This window comes from Vespa mandarinia, chromosome 1, assembly GCF_050613455.1.
Source record: "Vespa mandarinia isolate Hongniang chromosome 1, ASM5061345v1, whole genome shotgun sequence".
NCBI classification, from domain to species: Eukaryota; Metazoa; Arthropoda; class Insecta; order Hymenoptera; family Vespidae; genus Vespa; species Vespa mandarinia.
The window spans coordinates 6,641,394-6,669,175 of record NC_140810.1 but is presented as its reverse complement, the minus strand read 5'-3'; the positions used below and the strand labels follow the sequence as shown (position 1 = coordinate 6,669,175).

General features: G+C 28.5%; 1 protein-coding gene across 2 annotated transcripts; it reads left to right on the top strand.

Moving 5' to 3' along the window:
• The first annotated feature begins 671 nt into the window (after positions 1 to 671).
• On the top strand, positions 672 to 27,782 carry LOC118447046 (guanylate cyclase 32E). 2 transcript variants are annotated; one of them, XM_035878457.2, is made up of 23 exons: positions 672 to 1,282; positions 14,580 to 14,783; positions 15,225 to 15,422; positions 17,289 to 17,411; positions 17,486 to 17,684; positions 18,922 to 18,999; positions 19,235 to 19,488; positions 19,643 to 19,788; positions 20,570 to 20,708; positions 20,786 to 20,876; positions 22,317 to 22,522; positions 22,715 to 22,894; positions 23,000 to 23,104; positions 23,258 to 23,341; positions 23,453 to 23,618; positions 23,791 to 23,998; positions 24,103 to 24,237; positions 24,326 to 24,438; positions 24,520 to 24,671; positions 24,743 to 24,841; positions 24,930 to 25,074; positions 25,270 to 25,368; positions 25,439 to 27,782. In XM_035878457.2, exons 2-23 carry the CDS (start codon positions 14,595 to 14,597, stop codon positions 26,221 to 26,223), a joined length of 3,894 nt encoding a protein of 1,297 aa, XP_035734350.1. In that variant the 5' UTR covers positions 672 to 1,282; positions 14,580 to 14,594; the 3' UTR covers positions 26,224 to 27,782. The 2 variants fall into 2 exon arrangements, with proteins under 2 accessions (XP_035734350.1, XP_035734353.1); XM_035878460.2 differs by having other exon boundaries at positions 674 to 1,282; positions 23,270 to 23,341.

Below are 27,782 nucleotides of genomic sequence, written 5' to 3'. Positions count from 1 at the left end.
TAGAAATCACAATTTAAAATAAATTATCCTAATAATATTCGTAGAGGTACAGTCCACCAAATAAATAAAAAAAAAATAGAGAAACAATTTTTTAAAATTAAAATGTTTAAAAATCATAATAACGAAATTTGCGAACAATTGCAACATTTTCTTCTCTTTTTTTTTTCCTTCCATTTATCCTTCTATAAATTTATCTATTATAAATTGAACTACAATAAAATATTCTTGAAACTAGTCTATTAAATAAACAAAAAAAAAATAAAGAAAATATAAAGAAACTTGCATTATACATTAAAATTTTTGAAAATCGTGAATAATGATATCCCCAAATAAAAAAGGATGAAATAAGAAGGAATAACTCTGACGAGTGTTTTATGATATTGAAAAAGTTTTAAAATCGTAATAAGAAAATTATCTTTAAGGAAAAAAAAAAGAAAAAAAAAAGAAAAAAAAAAAGAAAAAAAAAAGAAAATAATGAACATTTTTCTCTTCCCTTTTCTTTTCTTTTTTTTTTCCATCTCTCTTTCTCCCTTTCTCCAGATCACGATGACGTGCTCATGCGCTTCGAGGACGGTCCTACGAAAGGAAAGGAAACGAACTCTCTTCTGTGAATGGAACGCAACGAGGAAGACGACGTCTACAACGACGACGACGACGACGACGACGACGACAACGACGGACGACGACGACGACGATGACGACGACAACGAGGAAGGCCGAGAACGAGTAAAAGAAAAGGAAAGAGGCTACGAGTGAGTGCGAGGGAGAGGAGGATAAAGAGTAGAGGAGGACGAACGAGGTATAGAAGTCAGTCAGTCAGTCAGTCTGGCCGCGCACGCTTCTGATTCACTACTCTCGAGTGCTCTCGAGTGCTTTTGCCATGAGATTTTTCTAAACCTCGCGCGTGTTACTGATACATTGCTTTATCTTTTTTTTTTTCGTGAACAACCTAGAAAAAAAGAGATAAACGGAAAGAAGAAGAAGAGAGAGATAGGGAGAGAGAGAGAGAGATAGAGTGAGAGAGAGAGAGAGAGAAAGAGAGAGAGAGAGGAGAGAGAGAGAAAGAGAGAGAGAGAGGAGAGAGAGAGAAAGAGAGAAAGAGAGAGAAAGAGAGCAGGTAATAATAAATCAACGGACGATCGACTAGCACAGTGAAAACGAGTAGCTCGGTCTTGTTACTTGGCACCGTCAAAGGATTTTTTAAGATTCCCGCGCGTTTCGTCGAAACGGCGACTTTCGACGTTCTTTCGGTCTGTATCAAAAAGAAGCGAGAAAAAGCAAGGTGAGTTCATAATAAAACTTTTTTTTTAATTATCACATTGTTATACTGTGTAAATGTCATGTATATAGTGTGTATGTGTATGTATATATATATATATATATATATATATATATACACTATATATAGTTCGATTCATAAATAAGCGTCGTTATTAGCTTATTACAATAAAATGACAGTTTCTTATGAATCAATTTTATTAAATATAATTTTTATATAATTAAAATTCTTATAGTTTGCATTGTTAATTAGATCGATTAATAAATAAATCCTATTTTATTGTAATGTTCATTTATAACGACAATTATCTATAAATCAATCCAATAAATATTATATTTTCTAATTAGAATTCTTACTAGTTTGCAGAACTATTGGGTTGATACAAAAATAAGTATTGTTTTATTATTCATAATAAACTTTTTATTTATGACGGCACTTATTTATGAATTCAGTTCAATAAATATTTCATTTTTACGTAGTTAATTATTATCTGTTTTCCTTTTAACAAATTATATTATAAAATAAAGAACATTCGTTTAAGATCCATTGTTACAGGTATTTAAATCAATAAATTTTTTTCTGTTTGATTTCTTGTTTTCTTTTTTTTTTTCTTTTTTCTTTTTAACTTTATCACAACAATTATCGTCTAATGTATGCAACGAGCGTAGAGATTGTTTGCGTTCAAGCGTTGTAGTTAGAGATCGGTGGGGACTCCTATTCTCATCAGGTACGTTATCGTTTGACCTGGTTTAACTAATCGTTCGGAAATGTATATTCAAATAAGTTGATACCCTACAATTTTCTAATCTTCTTTTTGAAAAATTAAAATCTCTTTGTCTCGATATGATAATAATTAGGATTGAACGTAAACTTGAATGATTTTTATCTTGCTAATTATTAAATCGTCTATTCAATTCGATTGTTTTATCGGATTCAATAAATGAAGGATTGTCTCTTTGAAAATTATTTGAAAAAAGAAAAAAAACCAGAAATTGGTAACTATAAAAAGTCGATCAAAGCGATTTAATTTCAATGAATAGACGGAGCTGCATTTGCATAGAACGAAGTTGAAGGCAAATTCATAGTAAGTCTAAAGCAGTGCTATAAATTCATCGAATTGTAGGAAATTACAAGAAAGAGAATAATACTTGCTCGTTTAGCAATGATCAAAGAGAAAGAGAGAGAGAGAGAAATGGGGAAAAAAAGAAAAATGGAGAATTTCGAGTGAAAATAATTAAATACGTCGATTATTCGATTCCATAATAATAAACGTTGAATTTCTTTAAAAAAAAAAAAAAAAAAAAAAATGTATGAGACTTGCTCTCGACGGTGATCAACGACGACAAGTCTCATCGTCACTTCCTAAAAAATGATTTTTACATATATTATGTAGAAGCATAATAAAACGAGAATGTATACATGCATGTTGCGTATATATCTTACAATCACAGTAATTTTTCAATACTTCAAAATTATACAAATAAGATAATTATAAATTATACAATTTATATTTAAAAGAAAAAAGTGAATCTTATAAACTTATCTTATAAAAAGTGACTTATATTTTAAGACTTCAAAATAAAAAAAAATTCCACTTATCATAATCAATTTCATGAAACTTTATATAAATTATATAAATTAAGAAGAAAATATATATGTATATATATATATATATATGTATATACAAATATATTTAAATCTTGTTTAGATCTGTCATATAAATTTATAAAAAAAAAGAAAAAAATATTTAACATATGTACCAAATATATTCATCTATAAAAAATATATGCACATTATATAATATATATATCTATTCCGTATCGGTTAACACTCAAGTGTCCCTCGTTTATCTTCGCTGATTATATTTCCCGTCAAAAGTACAAATGCATTCATGAATAAAAGAGGATATCAATGATACGAGCTCGATCTTGTTGGCGCAAATTTTTAGTGCGGATGATGTTGGTACTCGAAAGGCCTTTCCAGATCGATTGGTAACACGAATTGAGAATGGAACGAGACGTGACGCGGATATGACGCCTCAAACTACCTTTGCAATTTTTCGTACTCGTTTCGACACTCCTCTCATGTTTACTCGGTTTCCTTTATGTGTAATTAAGGATATCGTATGGGTAGTCGACTCTCGTCGATTAAGATCTCTCTCTCTCTCTCTCTCTTTCTTTCTATCTTTTTCTTTCTTTCTTTCTCTTTCTCCCTTTCCCTTTTTCTTTCTCTCCTTTTTTATATTTCAAGAGTGAAATCATAAATTGTTTTTTCGATTAAGGACAACTGCATGGATTTTCAATGATTTGTTTTATTTGCGTAAAGTTCTTCTATTCCTTTAATGTATTCTCGTGAAGAAATTTATAATAATAATGTTAGTTCTTAAATTAATATCACCGATAGACAAAAGAAATTAATCATTATGATCGTTTTTTAATTGATAATACAAACACAAGAAACCTATGTTATACATGTATATTCTCATGAGGAGAAGATATAGTAGTTAGGACAATAACGTTCTAACGTTATCTCGATATCCGTTTAGAATTTAAATGCAGAGTACCATCAAACGTGGCCTGTGTTCGGAATTACCAGGTTTCCCGTGAATTCTCATAAGGTTCTCGTGTTACGTAGATTATGGTGTCCGAGGTCGGTGCATCTTGATTGAGTGAAAAGCAGACCGACGCGTTTTAGTGGCCTTTGAATTGCATGGGCATGCAATAATGTTCTGTTTCAAGAAATACACCGAATTATCGCAGCTCAATTTGATTATCATAAACATATGATTTTAATCGAATTTTTCTCATAATAAATAATTAAAAATAACCGATAATTTTACATTGTACATTTTAATTTTTCATCAAATACAATCAATTAAAATTCGAAAGGATAATATATTGAAAATAACAAATTCATGTAAAATATAATAACCATTTTCTAATAAATATTTCATAAATCTTAAATCACTCAATAATAATCTTTCGAAGTTTTGTTTTAATGCACATTTTAAATCGATCTTTAAAAAAAAAAGGAAAAAATTAGATTGCTGGAAATGTTAAATACACTGAATATATTGTATAATTTTTCTTAAATATTTCATATACTGTATAATAATATAGATAATCCTTATAATAATCTTTTGAACTATAATTTTAATCTACACATTAATTATGTCGCAAAATTCGACTTTTAATATTTGAAAAAAAAAAAAAATAATAATATATAGGAAATAATAAATGCACGAGAATATAATAATCACTTTTATTAAATATTACATAAATTAAGAATCTCTCAATAATCTTTCGAGCTTTTGTTTTATTTTATTAAATCTAGCAATTATTTAATATAAATTAATTTTTAATAGTTATATGTCGCATCAATGATCGTTCAGAATTCTCTTCAATTAAAATATCTGATATCAGCTTGGCGGTAATCGCTAATTAGCAAGTTATCTAATATCAGCGCTTGCGTAATACGGACATATACACACACATACACACACATTCTATTTCTCTCTCCCTATCTCTCTCTCTCTCTCTCTCTCTCTCTCTCTCTCTCTCTCTCTATCTATCTATCTATCTATCTATCTCTCTCTATCTACCTTTCTTGCTCTTTTCCCTGTACTAATAAACGAGATTGCTCTATTGTGTACGTAATAAAACCAACGACAAAACCAACATAGACTACACTACAAAGCTGCTTTTGGGTTGAAGAACATTGAAACACAGACGGCGTTAACATTTTATATCCGATAACTGTCACATTAGCAGGTAGTAGCTGTCATCTTGTCTGCTTACGTAGACTAACCGTTCCTTTCTAGAAGCAGATAAATAAATCGTAATGCAAATGTTATATTTTCTAAAATGTTCTCAATTTACTGTTATTCACATAAGTCAATTTTAAAGAAATAACAACGAAAGAAAAATAATAATTATTAATATTATTTATTTTCTCATATTGATGTGATATGAATCAAGTATTACATATAAGTTACATTTTACATATACATTAAATTTATTTAATTTATTTTACATATTACAAATATAATCTGATTCATTGATTCGGAATATAAAATAATGAATAAAATTAATAATTTTCCTGTATATCATGAAATTAACGATATGTTATAAAAAAAAAAATATATATATATATATATTGTACATTCTGTTCTGTATAAATATAATATATCTGTAAGAGGAAAAACGTATAAAAAAAAAAGATAAAAAAATAGAGATGAATTAGACCACAAGGTGTGAAACATATAAACGATTCTAATCAATTATTCTTTGCACGAATCGTAAGAGCATCGTACATTGAATCGCGAGTTGATCGAAAGGAAACGTTTTCTCTATTCTTCCGTTTGAACGAGTAATAAAATTTAACGTAGGACAGAGTAATTAGAAAATGAATTAACGCTCGAATAGAAAACATATCGCATCGCCCGAAGGATTGTATCCGAGGATTGACGCAACTTGTACAAGCAAGCAAGAGGCGTGCCTAAAATTCTCTATGTAACACCATGTGACACAGATTCAAGATCGCCTTTCTTGAAAGCCACGTGAGTCACATTCGCCGCTAACTAGCTGTGAGAGAATTCTTCTCAACGACTGTTTTCCCTTCGTTTCTACGCAATCGAGATGGAATCGATCAATTCAATAGATTAAATTATTCTCTTTGCGAAATCGATATCTTAGTCCTTATCTTCCTGTTTATCCTCTAGGAATATTATAATTTTTCAATATTTTATAAGAATAATAAAAAATATTATAATTAATTAAGATATTATTTATTACGTAAATAATATTAGGATAAATAGAATCGTTTGAATGAGTTTCTTTTACTGAAATCAGTATTTCATTTCTTTTTTCTTCTTATTGGTCACTTACAAATATTCTAATTTTCATAAATATTAATTCATAAAAAAAAAATAATAATACTAATAGTAATAGATCTTAATATATCTCAATCTCTTTTAATGATATTTAATGAAAAAATAAATTTGTTTTCTATAGACAATTTATGACTTTAATTAAATTATTATTAATTTATGATTTAAGATTATAGACAAAAAAAAATATACGAATGAGAATCTCTGAATCTTTACTTGATAATAAATTTGTATTTCATAGAAAATTTATAACTTGATATAATTAAATTATTATTAATTTATGATTTAAGATTATAAACAAAAAAAAAGTTGGAATAAATTATATTTATTGTTTATAGAAAACATTTGTAGATATCTTTCGACGTCTTTCGACGGCTTTCGGCAACGCACGCTACAAATTCTATCGTCCCTCCGTTTTAAACATCGAAAACTTTCTTTTCACAAACACGACGTATTGCCGATTCTAATCGTAAATTCTCATCGTGACGTATACTTTCTAATAAAGGCGCCACAACGATGTTACGCGATCCTGTTTCGTATCCATTGAGATGAGACATCATCGTAAAAGAATAACTTCATATATGAGAAAAGAGAGAAACAACTATTTATTTCTTCTATGGAGAATCTCTTAGATCGAAATTCTATTTCTCTTTGGTATACATATATGGATAGTATCGAGAAAGTTAGATATCTTATAGCATTTTTATCCAAATGCTACCATACAAACGACGAATGTTTCATATGGAATCTTAAGTTATATATATATATATATAACTTAAGATTCCATATGAAATATGGATATATATATATATATATATATATATATATATCGAAACTTATATATTTATATATATTAAATATATATATATATTTATATATATATATATATTTATATATATATTTTTTTTTCTATGATTCATCGTTCAATTTATCGAACGTATTTTTATTTAAATTGGTATAAAACAGATATAAAGAAATAAGATGGAGAAGGAAGAAAGAGAAGAGTTATAATCGTAATATTTCGTCGTAATCGAAATTGTTAAATTCCACACGTTATTCGCTGTCTGCACTCTCGAAACTTCCGCGGTATATACGAAGCGAATAAAACGCGCTCCACATATGTAACGACGCACGTGTTCTTTCATTCGTTCGGTGAAAAGAGAGGTCCGGCTATGGATAAATCGTAACGGAGAGAGAATCGCAGAGACACCCAATCCTTCTTTAGTTCTCTCGAAAGAAATAGTCGTGTGACTTTGTCGTTGAAAGACTCACCATCTGTGCGTCAAACTACATTACTTTCTCTCCTGATCTTTAGGAAGTTCAACGATCGAATATTAACTTGAAAAATTATTTTAGAACAGCTTTATAATTCTCTCATAAAAAAAAATATAACGACGTTAAATTCCTCGATCCCTGTTATTTGTTATTTTGTTAATTATATATTTATATATATATATTTATTTATTATATATTTATATATTATATATATATGTAACATATAAATATATATATTTATTTATGGATATATATATTTATAAATATATGTGTATATAAAATTATAAGTTACTATTGACATAGTACATTATTTAAGAATTAATATACATTCTAACGAATATTGAATACAATGTTTTTAATTAATATTTTAATTTTAAATGTAAATCTTATTTTCAAAAATTGATCTCTTTAATATATTATCATAGAAAAAATATTTATAAGAAAATTGAATATATTTTATATTCATTTTTAATCAATAATACAAACATAACAAATATACGTTATACATGTATATATTCGCGAGAAGAAGATTTAGTTAGAACAATAACGTTCTAACGTTATTTATCATTAACGTATTAGATAAAATAAAAAGATTAAAAAGAAAAGAACAAGATTATGTAAAGCAAGCAAATAGGTGAGTTTACAAATTAAAGTATATAGTTTTATTTGCATTTGCTATGAGATTAAATCAAGAAAGAACGAATAGAAAATAGTTGACTTTATAACGAAAAAATTACACGTTTAGAGCATGTAGCACGGAAGAGTCCTTTGCTTGTGATAAATTACATTCTAGAAAAGGCATTATTTGCAATTTTGTATTGCGATAAGTGGTGGCAAAAATTTATTTGAAATAAGTAGAAATGTATTATTTGAATACTGGCCAAGGGAAGAGTTTGTAAAACGATATATTATTTTCTCTCTTTTCTATATACCATCGAAACATGTATTTTATGTCATAAAAAAAGCGGTACTAATCAAGCCAATGAAATTATCATTTTGAAGATATTTGCCAACGTATAACTTCGTTAAAATATCAATTAGCCCTATTTTAATTGACATCGAAATAGCCGAACAATCAAAACGATTGTTCATGATGTCATAAATCGACTTTTGTAAGAGGAACTACCGGCATACCATTGGGAGCCACTTGATATCGCATCTCCTCGATTGTAACCTCGATCTCTCGATGCTCCTTTCTCGATCTCTTCCATGCCGACAAAAAAAGATCCGATCTCACATTCGATTTGAGTGGGACGTAACGAGCTTTATATTGGTCGATTAATAATCCTCTCGTTGGTACGAATCTAAAAAATAGAGTAACAAAGCGACTAATATTATGCGTAAAATTTAGCACCCTTCAATGAAAATCTATATTGAATAAACGACTTTTTTTCTTCCTTAATCTGCCTTTTTATCACATGTGTACGTATTTTTATATCTCTCTTATATGTTTACTTATAGTTTAATGAATAATTACTATTTAACTTTATTAATTTTTATTTATTACTCTGAATCAGTGGTTAAAATTATCTTTTATATTAGATCGTGTATTAACAAATAATTAAAATATATAGATATAATTAAAAATTGTTATATCTATATTAAACGTTAAATTTTTATTAATAATTTACAAAATAATTACTATTTACTTTTATACTCGATAAAAACTAAAATTAGCCTGTTTTAATTGTTAAAATTATCTTTTATATAAAGTATAAAAGATAATTTATATAAATTTAATATATGCATGTATATTATATAAATATTTTTCATTAATTTTATCTGGGAAATCTATAAAGTATGAATATTAGATAATTTCGATATAATGCATGTATACAATAAAATACGCGCATACTTTTTTTTTATATATATATTCCTTTAGAATATCAGGTCACTTATTTAATCCATGGTGTAAGTAATGTTCAAAAAATGGGAAAATCATAAAATCAAAGCTAATACGAATTTCAATCAATTCATTTCAACGACTAACAGATCCTTTTTTTCCAGTCGTCAATTAATCCGTGAAACGTGAAAAATAGATGGAAATTGGATGAATGGAAAACGAATTTCCCTAAATGAAAATTTCGAAATTCACAAGATTGAATTTTCGACGAGTGCAATGTACGTTTCACGCAGATTAAACGTCCTTCAATTCGATTGACCTGATAAATTAAAAAAAAAAGAAGTCAGTATAACTGTCACTATTGGATCCGATTTCTCTTTCCATTCTTTGTAAATAACATTCATTGATTCCATACTTTTTTGTTTCATATTTAAACTTTTATAACAATAGGTTGCTTTTTTCTTTTTTTTTTTTTTTTATAATATTATATCATTTCATTTTTAAATCTCTCTCATCTATTAAATACTATTTATCTCAAGCTTTTTAATTTAATTCTTTTCTTTTTTTTTTTTTTTTTTTTAATTTAATATCTCTGACATCATTCTCTCTTTCTTTCTTTCTATTTTTTTCAGATTTTGCAAAATCAAAAAAGAAAAAAGGAACGATAAGAATCGATCGACATGTTACCAATATCATTTAATTTTTAATTTATATATCATTTACTATATTCATTTCAAACTGTTTAATTTAATTTCTTTTTTAATTTAATATCTCTAACATCAATCTTTCTCTTTGTTTCCTTTTTTTTTTAAATTTCCAAAATCACAGAAAACAGAAACGATAGATATCGATCGATATCGTATCAATAACATTTCATGTTTTATTTATATCACTTATTATTATTTATTTTAAGCTTTTTAATTTAATTTATTTTTTAATTAAGTATCTCTGGTATCATTATCTCTCTCTCTCTCTCTTTTCTTTTTTTAATTTGCAAAATCGTAGAGAAAAAAAATGATAGGGATCAATCGACATCGATTAAGGTCACGATTTTCGATCGGCAGGTCACGTGACGTTGTCAAAGCATTCGCCAATTCGCTCGTGAGATTATAGTTATTTCTTTGGTTCTTTCGCAACGGAATGTAAATCAGTGTAAAAATCGAGAGAATGCTCTGGGCGTGTTTCTTCCTCTCTATGCCATATTTACATGGTACGTGTGTGAATGAAAGAGAAAGAGAGAAAACGAAATGAGCTCCATCCATTAATTTCCTCCTCTCTCTCTTCCTTGCCCGTTCGATCTTTCGGGTGAGAAGATCGAGAAGTAGATACGATCGAGTCAGAAAAATAAATATTTCGCTTCGAAAATGACGGCTTGATAATTATGAGTGGTATTTAAAGACGTTTGCATCTCTTCTGCATTATCTGAGATAATGTTGTTGGTCATATATATATATATATATGAAAACGTATCAATAACTCTTAAAATACATGTATTTACTATTTACATTATACTTGTTATATATTTCTATATACTTTCTTGCTTATTTATTTTCCTATTATTTTTCGTATATTTCTCTACAATATATATTTTCTTGTTCTATATCTTCTTATCAAAGTAACATATGTATGTAAATAAAAAATGCGTTCTCAAAAATATATTTATTTTTTATAAATTATCTTTATATTTTATTAATTATCGTATGATTTTACGTAATAAAAAATTTGTGTTCTATGTAATTCGTATTAATTTCTAATAATTATTTTAAATATTAATCCATATATTCTATCTATTTAAAGCGAATTAAAAATGCTAAATTTACGAGAAAAATATCGTCGAGAAAACGAAAAAGAAAAGGCAAGTAACACGTGCGACATCGACCACTCGACGGTACATCGATGATCCTCGAAAAGAAAGAACGAATTCCGTTAACCGCATTAATTCAGCAATCGCGTTCGTTCTTCGTTCGTTGCTCGCATTGCGATATCGCTCGTTTTGACAGCACGAGGACAGACTGTCAAATGTAGCACAAAGAGAAAAAAAAAGAGAAGAACAAAAGGAAAGAGAAAGAGAGAGAGAGAGAGAGAGAGAGAAAGAGATCTTTACATCGATTAAATGCTCACTTCGCCTTTCGACAAGAATCCGTTACCTCGTTCAAATCCTGAGAGTTATACGACCGGAAATTCTTTGATGGCTCGATCCTAAAACGTCCATTTTGATTTTAAGAGTCGTTAAGCTCGAGATGATACAACTGTCAATCAACTGTGAAATTGGATGTAAAGAAAGAACTAAAGTAAAATTACTTTTTTTCTTTTTTCTTTTTTATTTTTAATCTTTTTTTTCTTCTTTAAATTTTTCGAGAATTTCGAAGACAAACTTTTGTACGAATAAAAGTGTTAAACAATCTCTTATCCTAATAATCTTCTTTTCTTTTCTTTCTTTTTTTGTTTTTACAAATAATTATACATATAGTCTTACGAAAATTAATTAAAAAGATTATTAATACAACTATAATAATTGAAAAGACAAAAAATTAAAGTAAGATTATTTCTTTAGATTTTTCCCAAGGATTTAGAAGACAAAGAAAATTAAATCTTGTATGAAAAAGAAAAAAATGTTACGTAATTTATGTTAATAATGAGTTTTTATTTTAGTAAAATTATTTAAGTATAAATAATAATGAAAATGAAAAGAAAATTTTTCATATTATTATTACGATAATTGTGTTTTTCACAATGTTCTATTTCGTACTCGTCTTCTTTGATCATCGATCTTTTCTCGAGGTAAAAAAAAGAAAAAAAAAAAAATAATGATTCCCATCGAAAGACGATTGCCATCGGGGTAAGCGAGAGAACGCCCACGCACGCACTCTCTGTGGCCGTTCCCACGATCCAAAGAAACAATCGCGTTTACTCTTTCTCATCGGCTCTCTTTGAAAAACAGCCGACGATATGTCTGAATAATGAACTACCAGAGTCACATGAATATCCTATTATCCATGTAATTAATGTATTTTTAATGAACTATCTTCGTCTTCTAAATCATTGAATTACGAAACATACAAAGAAAATTATTATATTAATTATTTTTCAATATGTATTTACTATTTACGTTATTATTATATTTATTATAATATAAATTATTTATTTTCATAATATTATTATTATTATCATCATCATCGAATTTATTTATTGTATTTTTGTATTATTATTATATTCATTATACATTTAGCAACAAAGAAATCGATGATCGAATCGAATTTTATAGAATCGAGTAATATTAATTCGACTAAATGTTTTCAATAAACTTTCTGTCATTATTTCATTTATCTCATATTATTAAAAAATGGTTTTTCATGTGAAATATAAAAGGAACACGTCAAACCACGAACAAAATGGCCTTCACTTTGTTACGCAATCTCTCTCGTGGATTTCGAATATATATATGTATATATATATATATATATATATATATATATATATATATATATTTTAAAAGCCCGTCCGGCAACATCAGCTTTTTAACGTATTGTTAAAATAGACCGCTATTAATAATAGTTCGGTGAGTGCGGTACGTTGTAAGCTTTCGTTCGGAACATGAATCCACTAGACTTTTTGAAATTTATCGTCAAAGGAATGCCTTTTAAAAATTTCACAGCGAAAATATAAAATAGAAATTGATTCATTTTATTCATATTTGCAATTATATTAAAAATTAATAAATAATAAAATAAATGTATATGGGATTAGTTCGAAATGAATTTAACAAAAAGAAAAATAATTATTATTAAAAAAAAATCTTTATAATCGATCAAAACGGATAAAATTATTCGTTCTAATCCCTTAAATGCATATATTATTGCTCATAATTGATCAAAATCACAATATGTAAATTAACATTAAACGAGTCAGTTTAATCGTTAAATTTTGTACAAAAAATTTTATGATAATGTAATTTTTCTCGTTAATTTAATTTTAAAAATAAAAAACTATTTAGTAAGCTAGTATGATATTTTTTTCTTTAACATCTTGGAAAAAAAAGTCTTGTGTTAAAGTGTTAAAAAGAGAAAAATAATGTTTTTATTTTTTTTTGTTTTGTTTTGTTTTGTTGAAAAACGAGAAAACAGTTGAGTTGTTTCGTCTCACTGACTGCCACCAGAAAAGAAGCCGAGAAAAAGGGAAGTAGTCGAGACACCACGGGAGATCGATGGCGTTTATTGCGACCACCTGTGGTTTATCACTTTTATCCATTACCAGCGTGATAAGCAGTCGTCACTTTCGCAAATACACCGTTCTTGGCATGATTCTTTCGCAAATCATCGAACCAATATCGAGATCGTTCTGACCAATCGCCAATCATTGTCAAGATAACGGTACGAATATAAATTTCATCGATTAACAATATCTTCTATTTTCTTTTTCTCTCTTTTTTTCTTTTTTCATTTTTCATCTTTTTTACGCAATCGATCTCGCAATGCAAATAATTCAAAGACTTGAATTAAATTCATGCTATATATCGCTTCGTTTTCATATAATATTTCTAGTTTTTTTACATCAGCAAAGTATCATATACATTAAATATATCATCATGGTCATTCGAAATTTCAAAAAAATTTACTAACTTCTAACATCGTCAAATGGTATTTCCGTTAACATTTGAGAGAAACATATCCGAAAAGAATAATTAATCAAGATTTCCTTCGGTAAAGACATCTGCTTCCATGGCAATTCATTTCCCGTGGAAGTCGGTAAACCGACTAATGTTAATCCCAACGAAAGTCAAATATTTCTCGACCAACTTTTAATAGGAAAACGCGAAAATGAAAAACAAATAATCAAGTATTTTCCTTAAGAAATATTTAGTAATAGTAAAACACATGTGTTTTATTACATAATTGAATAAATTAATTCAACTAAATAATTGAAATAAATAATATTCGATTTAATTAAAAAATTAAATAATAATAATAATAATATTAGGGGGGCCGGAAAGTAATGTCGCTTTCTTAAATTAAATTCAAACGAATAAATTTTTAACAAATTTTTATTTTTAAGCACAATCAAATATCGACATGCGTAGAAACTACATTATTTTCCGGTCCCCCTAATAATAATAATAATAATAATAATAATAATAATAATAATAATAATAATAATAATATAAAATAATATGATCGATTTAATTAAGAAATTTTATTTATTACAAAATAATTGATTTTCTCAACGATTCTAAATCATCTATTCCGTTTAAGATTGTAAAAGAGAAAAACAATAATAATATTGATCGGAGTGTCTAGGTTCCGTGACTGGGCATGCTACTGGGAAACGTGGAGAGAGCGTGTCTCTTATTGACAGCGATCCACGTTTTGTTCGGCAGAGGTGTCAATGCGGAGACATTCACCCTTGGATACATCACCGGTTCGAAACGACGTCCAGGGGATGGAGAATACGAGCGTCCGGGTGTTCGGATATCCGGCGCCATCACTCTCGCTGTCGAAGAGGTAATTTCATTAAACGAGTTCTGTTGACGTTAATTTATCTTATCAACGAAATAAAGGAGAAAAAACGAATTTCGAAATACCGATTAGATATTTTTTTCTTATAAATTACTTATTTTTATATTCACAAGGATTTATTTATTTCTTAGTTGCATATATAGTAAATACAAATGTTAAACCAATGTTCTCAGTGAATATATTAATTTTTCTTCATATAATAATCCATCTCCATATGTTTATAATCAAACGTTATATAAAATAATTTTATTTGTAAAATTACTTTTTTATTAAATTTGTTATCGTTAATTGATTATTAATTGATTTTTTTTTCTTTCAAAATTTATTATTACTAATTGAAATTTATTCTACAAAAGAATAAATTCATATTGGAAAGACGTAATCTTATGTAAACCATATTTACATTGAGTGGCTTGATTACGATAGGTGAATGCGGGAGAACTCGGCAGACAAGGTCATAAGCTCGATTTTTTGGTCGCTGAGACGTATGGTGACGAGGAAACCAGCATATTGATGACAGCTGATCTCTGGAAAAAGAATGTCAGTGCTTACATCGGTCCACAAGAGAGTTGCATTCACGAAGGGAAAATGGCTGCTGCGTTCAATCTCCCAATGATATCATACGTAAGAAGGAAAAGATTTTATCCTTGAAACATTCTTTATTTGATCTTTGACTCTCTTCTACAACAAAGACTATTAAATATTTCAAAAACGAAAGAAATAAATAATATCTGAAGGAATTAATTCATATAGGCATATGTTAAAATTAACGATATTACAATTAAAAAATGTTATCATGGCTTTATTCGTATTTTTATATTTTCGGAAAAAAAAGAATTTAAATAAATTTATCAGAGAAATTATGTAACACTATGTTAATAATTTCTATGAAAATTAATTCAATAATCAATAGATTAAAGATATCAAATTTAAAGATTTTTTTCTAATCTCAAAATTCTCCGAAGAAAATTCTTCTAATTTTAGAATAATCTTAGATATAAATGTTCGTTGCGTCACTCTCGTTGCATTGGAAAGAGAATTTTCTGTCGGTGATAGAACAAAAATCGAAGGTTTTCTTCGAAACAATTGATCACTCTTACACCAGCATCCGTTCAGGTTGTTCCACTTAAATCGAAAGAGAGAGAAAGAGAGAGAGAGAGAGAGAGAGAGAGAGAGAGAAAGAGAGAGAGAGAGAGAAAGAGAGAGAAAGAGAGAAACAGAAAGAAACAGAGAGAATCACAAGTGATCGTACAGACGCTTCTCCGCGTTTTGCTCGTTCGATCGTTTTTCGCTCGACGTGATCCGATGTTGCAATGTTCGGTTTAAAGCTACCGTTTAAAGGAGAAGGGTAGAGACAAAGAGAAAGAGAGAGAGAGAGAGAGAGAGAGAGGAAGAGAGAGAGGGCCATCCAAGAGAAATAAATTATTCTCGTTCCTCGGAAGAATACGAATGCAAAGACTCGACGTTACGACACGTTTTATGCGATAAACTTTTCCTCGTCCTTTTGGTCGAATTATTTTATCTATCATGGGTAACATTTAAATCCTTATTAAATCAAGATTTATTTTTATTCTCTCGTTTACCAATAAAAAGGATACATTATTCTAATCCTAATCGTTAATGCTTCAGAAACGAATTTAATCTTATAAAAAAAGACGTAAACACGATTTTTCGAATTTATTACGAGTATCGATCAATTAATTAATATTTTTTATATATAAATTTTTTTTTATACAATTATAATCGTTATTGACATTGTTAATATGAAAAATATGAATATTATATGAATAAAAGGTTAGTTTATTTATATTTATAACAAAATAATTATAATAATTTATTTAATTATTTTCTCGGTGAATAAACAAATATTCTACATGAGGAAATATGAAGAAAATTTTTCGAGATTCTCAATGCTTCAATATTTATGAATAGAAATTCATAAGAAAAAAAAAAAAAAAAAAAAAAGAAAGATAGAACTCATAGTTCTCATTATAATTTCACAAGTGATTTAACATCATCCAGTGACTTCGAGGAAAACTAATGACGGTCCAATTAATTCTGCAAAATTTCTCACATTTTCTATATTTAATCCATTAATCCATTAATAATACGGGATATTATTTTGACGTGTACTTTTAATTCCTATTCTTCATGATAAATTCGAAAATTTATTGCCGTGGTACATTTTAATATCCCACTAAACAGCTCCAACCAATCGTTGTACATTAACATCACCTATTTCTTTTTTCATAACCTACTAATAAACTCAACCTAGAATCCAAATACGAATCTTTAAAACTAATTTAACTTGTATTATTACAATGATACAACTTGTATTATTATCGTTTCTCTTCTACATTTTCTTATTTGCAATATATTTTATCTATCTTTCGACGGATTAATTATTACAAATTGTTTTTATTCGATAATTAGTAAATTTTCAGTTAGTTTTTATCTGACAATTATTATTTTCTAATCGTATTTTTTCAGTTCTGCACGCATCACGAAACCTCCGATAAAAATAAATTCCCAACCTTCGTTAGGACTCGGCCACCCGACACACAGATATCAAAATCTGTGGTTTCCGTTTTAAAAGCTTTCAATTGGATGAAGGTTAGTTCTTTTATGAAATTGTTATAGCAAAAATTTTTTCCTTTTTCAATAAATCTTATCTTATGGGGTTGCAGGTGACGTTCATGTATATGAACTCGTCATTGGTCGATTTCAGTAAAATGTCAACCATCGGAACAACGATCCTGTCGTCTTTCGAAAATAATGGAATTACAGTTAATTTCCTTCGTTGTTGGAAGGATCCTTATTATTTAATGAAAAATGTGGAGAATCCGTTTAATGAAATTGTCAAAGAAACTTATCGGGAGACTCGAAGTAAGTGAAACGAAATACATTTCAATGTAATCTATAATATATATACAAATGTAAATCTTATAATGTAACGATTTTTAATCATTCTATATCATTTTCTCTCACTTTCCTCCATTCTTTCTCTTTTATTTATTTATATTAACAGTAATAATTCTATAATAACAATATACAAAAATTACGTATATTAGTCAAAAGAAAGAAAGGAAAGATAGTAGAAAATAAATTAGTAGAAAATAAATTAGTAGAAAATAAAGATAGGCAGAAAATAATTTGTAAAAATAGAAAAACAATTTGTAAGTAATTATACAAGTTATTTCAAAATCTTTTTAATAATATAAATCATTAACAAAAAATTTCCGATTAGTAACGTTACACACGCTATAAACACGGTATATCTTATATATTTAAAAAAAAAAAGAAGAAAAAAATGTTGAAATTCATCCTTTCGAGAATTAAAATATAGTATTCGATCGACTACTAATATCTACTAATTTAAGTGAAAGAAAAAGAAACTCTATGCTTGTTTCACGAATATATTTGCGATTAACTTAGTTCAAGAGGAACAAGATCCTTTTTCGTTTCGTCATGATGCGTAAGCATTTTTTTTTAACGAAAAACGTTTTGTAACGCGTTCGACGTCGTTCGAATCGAAAGGATCGATGACGTCCCACATAACTCGTACAATACTTTCTCCTTACGACTTAATTATTTCGTTGGTCGTAAGCAAAAGGATGTCTTCATCGAAAATCCAATTATTTTCATTGGCTTATCGTTCTCGTCGACAAAAATGATACGCATTTTTTTTTCTCTTTTCCTATCGATTGAACAAGAACAAAGATCGGAGAACCCGCATAAAAATTCTTTGATTTATTCGACGAATAGAACAAGGCTCCTCACTTACGTGAAGAAAGAGGAATAACCCGCATCTCTATCGTATGTAGGATATTTCGTGCAACCGAGTTTTCGTGATAAGAATAGATATAACTCTCGAGTATCGTTAGTCACACGTCTATTTATAATTCGATTTTATCGTAATTCCAAAAATAAACTGGCCACGTTATCGTTTTTACTCGATTGGCGGGAAATTCGTAATTAATGTTGAACGAACAAAAAATAAACTGTACGAAGACGAAGTTTTAGTATTTAGATATCTTCGAATATTTTTTTTTTTATACGAAAACGATTGTGAAAGTCGTACGTACTAATTCTGATTTTTTTTTCTTTTTTTTTTTTTTTACAGTTTACGTGATTCTAGGAAATCACGACGAGCACATGGGTCTCCTGATGGCACTCGACAAAAGAAAGCTCTTGGAAAAAGGTATAAATCTGCTGTAAGATATTCAGGTACATATGTATATCAAAGAATAGTTGGGACTATAGTTATTATAGGTCGCATCATTAATAATCGCGATTATCGCGCATAATAATAATAATAATAATAATAATAATAATAATAATAATAATAATAATAATAATAATAATTCAACAATTAATTATATGCACAATTTAGTTTAACGTAAGTTACTAGTTATACTATGGATTTCACGTTGTAGGAGAATACTGGGTAGTTGGGATTAACTTCGATCAATACGATGAACAGAAGCCAGACAAATATCTTCGTGGATTATATCAGGATAGAATAAAGGATTATTCTGTACTTAAAGCTTATCGCAATTACTTCAGCATTGTTGCATCAGCGCCGATTGATTTCGACAATTTCACGAAACTAATCAATGATTATAGGCAGAAACCACCCTTTAACTTCACCAATCCATTGTTGATGTTAAGGGTTAATGGATTAGTTCAGGTGACTATTAGAGACAAATCTTTCATTTTCCTTCGTACATGTTCAATTAAAATAAAAGAAAAAATATGATAATAAAGATAGATTAAATAAGTGAAGTATATTATTTTTGTCTAACAAATCGAAAACGTAATTATCATTCTCCGTTATAAGGCAGATAGTGCCGGAGACGGCTTACCTTTATGATGCTGTACATCTTTATGAAATGACACTATTAAAAGCATTAAATGAAAGTCGTGATCCACGAAATGGAAAAGAAATGGTAACTGCCCTACACGGAGTTCATTATCGCAGTGCTATGGGGTAAGTGCGTATCTATTTATATGTAAATATATAATACAATATTACATATTACATAGTAGCTGGTATATATTGGGAGAGTATCTTTAAACATTTGATTAGTATTTATAATAAAATACCAGTAGGTAATATAAGTGACGCAATTTTGACGTAACCCTTAACGCTTAATTGTTTATACTGTTTGACCAAGTTATATTTATATACTGATCATTTATTTTACAAAATATTTACCATTAATTAATAAGAATACTGATCAAATAAAGAAAATTATTACACTTTATACAATCTTACAAAGTTTATTAGTAAGATGATCATATTGAAAAATTATCAAAGCCATGTACAAAAAATATTGAAAACTTCGTTATCATTGGTTCTTAAAAACGAGTTACATTTGATCTGTTGAAAAGAAATTTTTACTTAAAATATTAATTAAAGATCGTATCGTATTAGATTTTATCTTCTACTTCATCTTTATCATCTTCTCTCACATTTCTTTATATTCGTCTCTTTCTTCTTCCTTCTTAATCATTTTTATTTCATATATTGTAGAAGCGAACAAATCCATTTTTAATAAATAGACATTCCTGAAAAATTTGACCTAAATTGATCAAATAACTTTAGTGATTTAATAACTTTGGTGAATGGTCTGAATAACTTTAATAATTTAAAGTAGTCGTCTGGAATATAAAAGACATTGGTTTAAATCCCGAATCAAGAAGCTAACCAAGCACACCGAACTTTTTTCGCGAATCCCATAAAATATTTTATTTTTATTATTTCACAGTTACATGGTGTACATGGACGAGAATGGAGATGCCGAAGGTAATTACACGTTGATTGCTTTGGATAATCAGGCTGACAAAGGTTATGGTCTTTATCCTATCGCATATTTCGTTGGTAAAGAAGAAGGATCAAATTTACCTGTATGTGAAAAATAAATATCATTCTAACAAAAGTTACATTGTTTTAAACATATTATTTATCTTTTCTTTTTTTTTAGAAGCTTCGATTGATACGAGAAATTTCTTGGGTCGGTGATGGTCCACCTATCTCGGAACCATATTGCGGATATCATGGTGAAAAATGCAAGTGTGCGTAGGTGATATATATTTATATATATTTTATATATTTTACATAGGTACCATATATTATATATATTGTAATAATTAAGAATTTGAAAATATGTAGAAAGAAGAGAAAAAACAAAACATTTAAAGTATAATCGATGAAAAATATTTTCAAGAAAGGAAATTTCTAATTAAATAGATACGTATATACATATTAAATGCTTCACATTTTATTTTTTTTTTTTTTTTCATTATATTTATATTTTACATTTATATTTTACATATTATTATTTTACATATTATTTTACATTTTCTATTGTTTCCATTTTCGTTCCATTTCTTTCTTTCGAAGTTGAACATTCTCGAGGTTGAACAAAAGGATTAATTTTGTTTTACACATTTGTATTACATTTGTATTACATTACATTTGGCATTACAAATTTTATGTTATATTTATATTGTTATTATTTTCATTGATTTCTTTGTTCTAAGTGTGAATGATTTACGAGCATTCGAAAAGGATCAATATCATAGAAAATTATTCTAAAAATGACAGAAATCATGTTTGAGATCAAGTTTTTTCAAAATTTTAGGATAATTTCAACCCCTTCTGTTTTCTGCATGGTGAAAATGCAAACGAAGGTTCACTTTCGTATTATCAGTCTTTGGCTTTCGATCGAACTTTTAAAATCATCCACATGTATAACTCATGGACGACGACGATGTAGTAGAATCGATCGTTCGAGAACGCGTCGTAAAGTTTAACGCCCGGCCCTAAAAATCTACATATGTAAATCGTGCCAAGACGAACGGCATTCGATCGAAAACAGAGAGAAGAGATAAGATCAATGTCGTCTCTTAAAAAAAACGTGTATATTACATGAGAGTTCTACAACGAATAATATCATTCAATAAATATTACTCATAAGAATAGGAAAAAAAAAGAACAAAAAAAAATTTTTTATTTGTTATTTGTAAAATTTATACACATAAGTAAATAATTTTGAACAGATTAAAAAGAAATGAAATTAGAACACGATTATCTTATATATATATATATATATATATATATATATATATATATATATATATCATACGTAGTTCTGAATTATCACAAAGTAAGAAAAGATGTAAAACATAGAAAAAGTTTTAATGGAATACCTTACAACAGTAGAAGATCCTTGAAAAGTTAATTGGGATTGAGATTGAAAAACGAAAAGAAATGTAATTTTCATTTTGCACCTAAGTAATTTCTATAGAAATAAATATTTTTTACGAGTAAATAATTTTAAATGGGAAAAAAAAGAATAAAAACATGATTAGCTTATCTAATTCAATATACTAAAATTAAAAATCGATGTAAAAATTAAAGAACTTAGAATATATTTGATTATACGAATCGATATTACGATAACTACTGATCTAGTCAAATCGTTTGAATTAATTTTCATTGAAATGTTACAGCTTACACGATTGAGATAATAGGTGGTATAGCAGGTGGATTACTATTAATCATTGTCGCAGTACTATTAATTCTATATAGAAATTGGAAATACGAGCAAGAGTTGGATTCGTTACTTTGGAAAGTAAACTATAAGGATATTCAGATCAAAGAGGCAAAGGATGAAAACGGAGCATCTAACGAGATCTCAATCAAATGTAATTCCAAGGTAAGCTCGAATCATCTTCGAACAGTACACAATTTTTTTGTGCTTAATGAGAAAAAGAATGAAAAAGAAAGAAAGAAAGGAAAAATTATTCAAAAAGGATTTTCTTCGAGTTTTCCTATTGGATTTTCATGCTTGATAAGATCACACATTTCCGAAACCGAATCAATTTATGTTTTATATCTTTTTTTTCAGACGACGCAACCGATAGTGAGAACGAGTCAGGTATCCTTGAGCTCGAATCCTGATGCCGATTTTCGCTATTCCATGATTTATACACAAATTGGAGTTTACAAAGGACGAATCTTTGCCATTAAAAAAATAAGAAAGAAATCAATCGAGATTACACGAGAGATGAAGAAGGAATTGAAAATAGTAATTGAATTGATTGATCTTAATCTTTCTTACTCTATTTATTTATCTTGAAATATTTCAATAGAATTTAATAGAGGGTATATTAATTCGATTTATTTTTTATAGATGCGAGATTTGAGACACGATAATTTAAATGCATTTATCGGTGCTTGTACCGATCCTCCAAATATATGCATCGTCGTTGACTATTGTGCACGAGGCAGCTTGAAGGTAAAATTATTTTAATAAAAATTTCTATTAAATTTGAAAACGATTAAAAGTAAAAATTATTATTAATTATTAATTATTAATTATTTGAAATATTATTAATTATAAATCTATAATTAAAAATCAATAATTTGAAAATCTATAATTTGAACGAAGATATTTTTTCAGGATATTTTAGAAAACGAGGATATAAAGCTCGATAACATGTTCATGGCATCGCTGGTCGGTGACATTATAAGGGTACATTTTCATCGATTTTTATTCACAATGTAAAAAGAGAAAAAAAGAAAAAAGAAAAAAAATAGAATAGTCGTTTCCACTCGTCGTCTAAAATATTCCTTCCCGTTTCAGGGCATGATTTATCTTCACGAGTCTGTCATAAAATATCACGGATCGCTCAGCACGTCAAACTGCCTCGTGGATTCTCGTTGGGTCGTAAAGCTGTCGGATTTTGGGCTTCGCGAATTTAAACGAGACGCCGAATGTGAGCCAAGTGACGTTATGAAAAAATACCACGGTACTTTCTGAGACTGATCTCAAATTCCATGCAAATGCAATTTTGTTCAACTTGTCGGCGAGTTTTCTTCTTTATCCTTTTTTTTTGTTTTTCTTTTTTTTTTTTCTTTCTTGCTATTATTATACACTTTTCGAACGATAAACGTAAATTTTAACGATCTCCTGTTATATAGGATTATTGTATAGAGCACCAGAATTATTACGTTCAACTGGTCTCGATGAACCATCAGCGAGAGATTTTCAAAGAGGAGACGTATATTCCTTCGCTATAGTTCTTTACGAGCTTCAAGGTCGCCATGGTCCTTTCGGTATAACTCAATCATCTACTCCTGAAATTTTGAAGAAAATAATAACGAGAAACACAACAAATCCACCATACAGGTAGAACTTTAAAGTCGTCACGAGTCGAGTCTTCATTTTTTCTGATAGTTGAAATGCTTAAGCAATTCTGTTTTTACCTGTTAGCTTGTCTTTTCCCATCTCAGACCACCGTTGGAACAGCTAGAGAACACTTTTGATTTTGTACGTGACTGTTTGTTGGAATGCTGGGCTGAAGATCCAGAAAATCGGCCGGATTTTAAGATCATAAGGAACAAATTAAGACCTCTGCGAAAGGGCATGTAAGTTCACTTAAATTTTTTTTTTTTTTTTTTTTTTTTTTTTTTTATTGAATATCAAACCGTATATTACGTTATATGATTTATATAGGAAACCGAACATATTTGATAATATGATGGCAATGATGGAAAAATATGCAAATAATCTCGAAGCTCTTGTGGACGAACGAACTGATCAATTGACAGAAGAAAAAAAAAAAACAGGTTTATCCTTTGAAAAATTTGAATGAAAATAATGATAAAATACATTAACAACGTTAAATTTTATTTTAATCCAAATTTTAGATGCATTGTTGTATGAGATGCTTCCAAAATACGTGGCCGAACAATTAAAACGTGGAAACAAAGTGGAAGCTGAAAGTTTCGATTGTGTCACAATTTATTTCAGTGATATCGTTGGATTTACTTCGATGTCAGCCGAAAGTACACCCTTACAGGTAAATCGTTCTTGTCGTTTCATCAATTTTATCATTATAAATAATCTTACGAAATAATACCATATATTCAGGTGGTGGATTTCTTAAACGACCTGTATACGTGTTTCGATTCAACAATAGAAAATTACGACGTTTACAAAGTCGAAACTATCGGCGATGCTTACATGGTTGTAAGTATAGTAAAAAATAAAAAAAAATAAGATTAATATTAATATTTTTATTTAAAATAATTCTCCAATAATTTAGTTTCGTTTCTAGGTAAGTGGATTGCCGATAAGAAACGGCATTCATCATTCTGCAGAAATCGCCAGTATGTCCTTGTGCCTCTTAGATGCTATCAAGCAATTCACGATACGTCATAGACCTTTGGATAAATTGCAACTTCGAATAGGAATTCATTCGGGTAAACAATTTAAAAAAAAAAAAAAAAAAAGGAAATGAAAAGAAAAAAGAAAAACAATTAACATTTCAACAGCTTATATCTCTGATAATGTTAATGTAAAATTAAATGATAGATAATTGTAATAATAAATGAGTATTGAATAAAATAATAATTAATAACGGTAATAAAATAACAGGATAGATATTTAATTTGTAGGTCCTGTTTGTGCTGGAGTCGTGGGTTTAAAAATGCCACGATATTGTCTATTTGGTGATACTGTAAACACAGCCAGTCGTATGGAATCAACAGGATCTCGTAAGAATAATTTTTCTTATCGATGAGAGACAACGATAAATAATAAAAATCAATATTTTATTTTTTTCAGCATTAAAAATTCATTGTAGTAGCGAAACGAAAAAGTTATTGGATGAGCTAGGTGGATTTAGTCTAATTGAACGCGGTGTAGTTTCCATGAAAGGTAAAGGAGATCGATTGACCTACTGGCTGATAGGTGAGGATCCAGTGTCACGAGAAGAACGTTGGAAAGAAAGAACAAATCGTAAAAATGCAACGAACGGTAAATGTACGAATACAATCGATCCACTCGTACCACGAAGTTCATTAAAGAACAAATCCCTTATGAGTTCGACATTCATGAGATGTTCAAGCGAGTCACCAAAACGTTTACGTTTTGCTAGCTCTGATCAGCTGGATCAAAAGTGTATAAGAACGAGTAACCAATTGGAATCGATCGTCGACAATAGTCCCTGTAAACCAAAATTATCATCCTCGTCTTTAATGAAGGCCGCTTGTATAGAAAACTGGAGATCGAGTAGCAATTCTTGTCCATGTGTAGAGAAACTTTGTGAAAGTCAATCGGATCTTTTGCAACATCCACTTGATCCAAGTAAAAAGAAACTAAACGATCTTCAATTAGATAACAGTTTCCTTTTCGACAATGATTCTTATCTTTTAAGAGCTGGCATGAAAAATCTTCGATTTGGTACATCAACGATATTTCAAGTAACTTGTAGATCAGCACCGAGCAGTCCTAAACATAGTTCGATTATCTTAAACGCACAAAAAAGAGCGACTCAATCGACTGAAGATATCGATGGATGGGAAGTGAATGCTCCGTTAATTTGTCACCATGGTAATAGGATCGATTGAAGAAAATGAATTATTTTTCTTTTTTTTTTTTTCGAGCTTTAGATTTTTATTCATTGTGACATTTTATGTAAGTAATTTGAAGTTCTGTCCTTAAGATATAAAAACGAAAGATGAATGATTTCTACGACAGCTGAAATTATTTATTAGTTTCATTTATTTATCGTATAGTAAATGTTACTTTAAAATTTTTCTTAAAGGAACTAGGGAAATTTGGAATTTTAAATGTTGGCACGCGTTAAATTGTTCGTAACAAGGCCGCAAATGAATTTCTTTTTACGGTATTGATTATAACATTATAAAATATGAAAATCCATTGAGAATCATTCCAGCTTGTAATATCAGCGCTTCAACGTAATGAATCAAACTATATAAAATCTAATTTTACCATGATTCCAATCGAATGGATGAAGGTTTTCAAAAATTCCGAAGATATTTCTTTTCCTTAGGTTTCCCTTTATTAATTATACCTGAAAAATTGAAAATCAAAATAAGATTAACAACGCTAACGTTAAGATAACGAAAAATCAATAAAAATTCGAATTATTTGTTATTATAAAATTGTAAAAACATATTTTTTCAAATTTGATTTCAGATATAATTAATATGTCATAATATTTTGTAATTTCTATATAAATTTCAAGTTTATATCTCGAGATATCGTAATAAAATAATGAAACAAAAAAGTAATTTCGAGAAAGTCGCGTTTAAAGTTTCGACATAATCTTTATGTTATAATATATTATGTTAGTCGTACACTTATTCAAAAAATTTTCTGTCATTAAAACTGCTTGTTGAATGAATTTCACTATTCTATCGTTTGGTGTACAAGTAAGAAAATTTAACAGATTCATTAAATCGCATAGATTCTTACAAGACTTACCCAATGAAAACCTTATGCCCATTTGCTTGGTAACACTACGTTTTATAATTTTCTGATCGAAAGATATTCTTAAATATTGATACTATTATAATATGCAAATAACATCGAATTTTTCGAATTTTTAAACTTCCCTAGTTCCTTTAAGATTTAATTCGTAATGCAGGATGTACCAAAGCATATGTTGCACGTACAAAGACAAAGAGAGAGAGAGAGAGAGAGAAGGAGAGAGAGAGAAGGAGAAAGAGAGAGAGATACACTTAGAAGAGATCTTTTTATATTATTTTTAAATAGAAAGAGAAGAAATAGTATTCTTCGCGTCGTGTATACCTCGCGATTTTAGCATGTGCATATACATTTATATATTTACGATTAATCACGAAGGCTCGTGCTTTTTATCCTTTATAAGTCTAGTCAATTTTATTTTTTCACGCATAGCACAATTTTGGACAAGGTATATAATTAGATACGTTAATAAATGTAGTCAAAGAGAATTTTTCAGAAATCGGAGCATGAAACAATGAAAATTTTCCAAAGACTATTGCAACACTGCCATTAACGCCATTTAAAGACAAGTATTATCAATAACTATTATCTTAATTATGACTCTCGATTGTCAGGCCACTAGTACTTAAATTTATTATAATATAATAAAGAAGTATTAATTAAACAAACATTGCAA

What these genes read in the sequence shown, in the direction of transcription:
- LOC118447046 (XM_035878457.2), top strand. Translation starts at nt 14,595, where the DNA reads ATGCTACTGGGAAACGTGGAGAGAGCGTGTCTCTTATTGACAGCGATC. An exon ending in CCGAAAGTACACCCTTACAG is followed by an intron (nt 24,672 to 24,742) that starts GTAAATCGTTCT and finishes CCATATATTCAG; the next exon opens with GTGGTGGATTTCTTAAACGA. An exon ending in TCGGCGATGCTTACATGGTT is followed by an intron (nt 24,842 to 24,929) that starts GTAAGTATAGTA and finishes TTTCGTTTCTAG; the next exon opens with GTAAGTGGATTGCCGATAAG.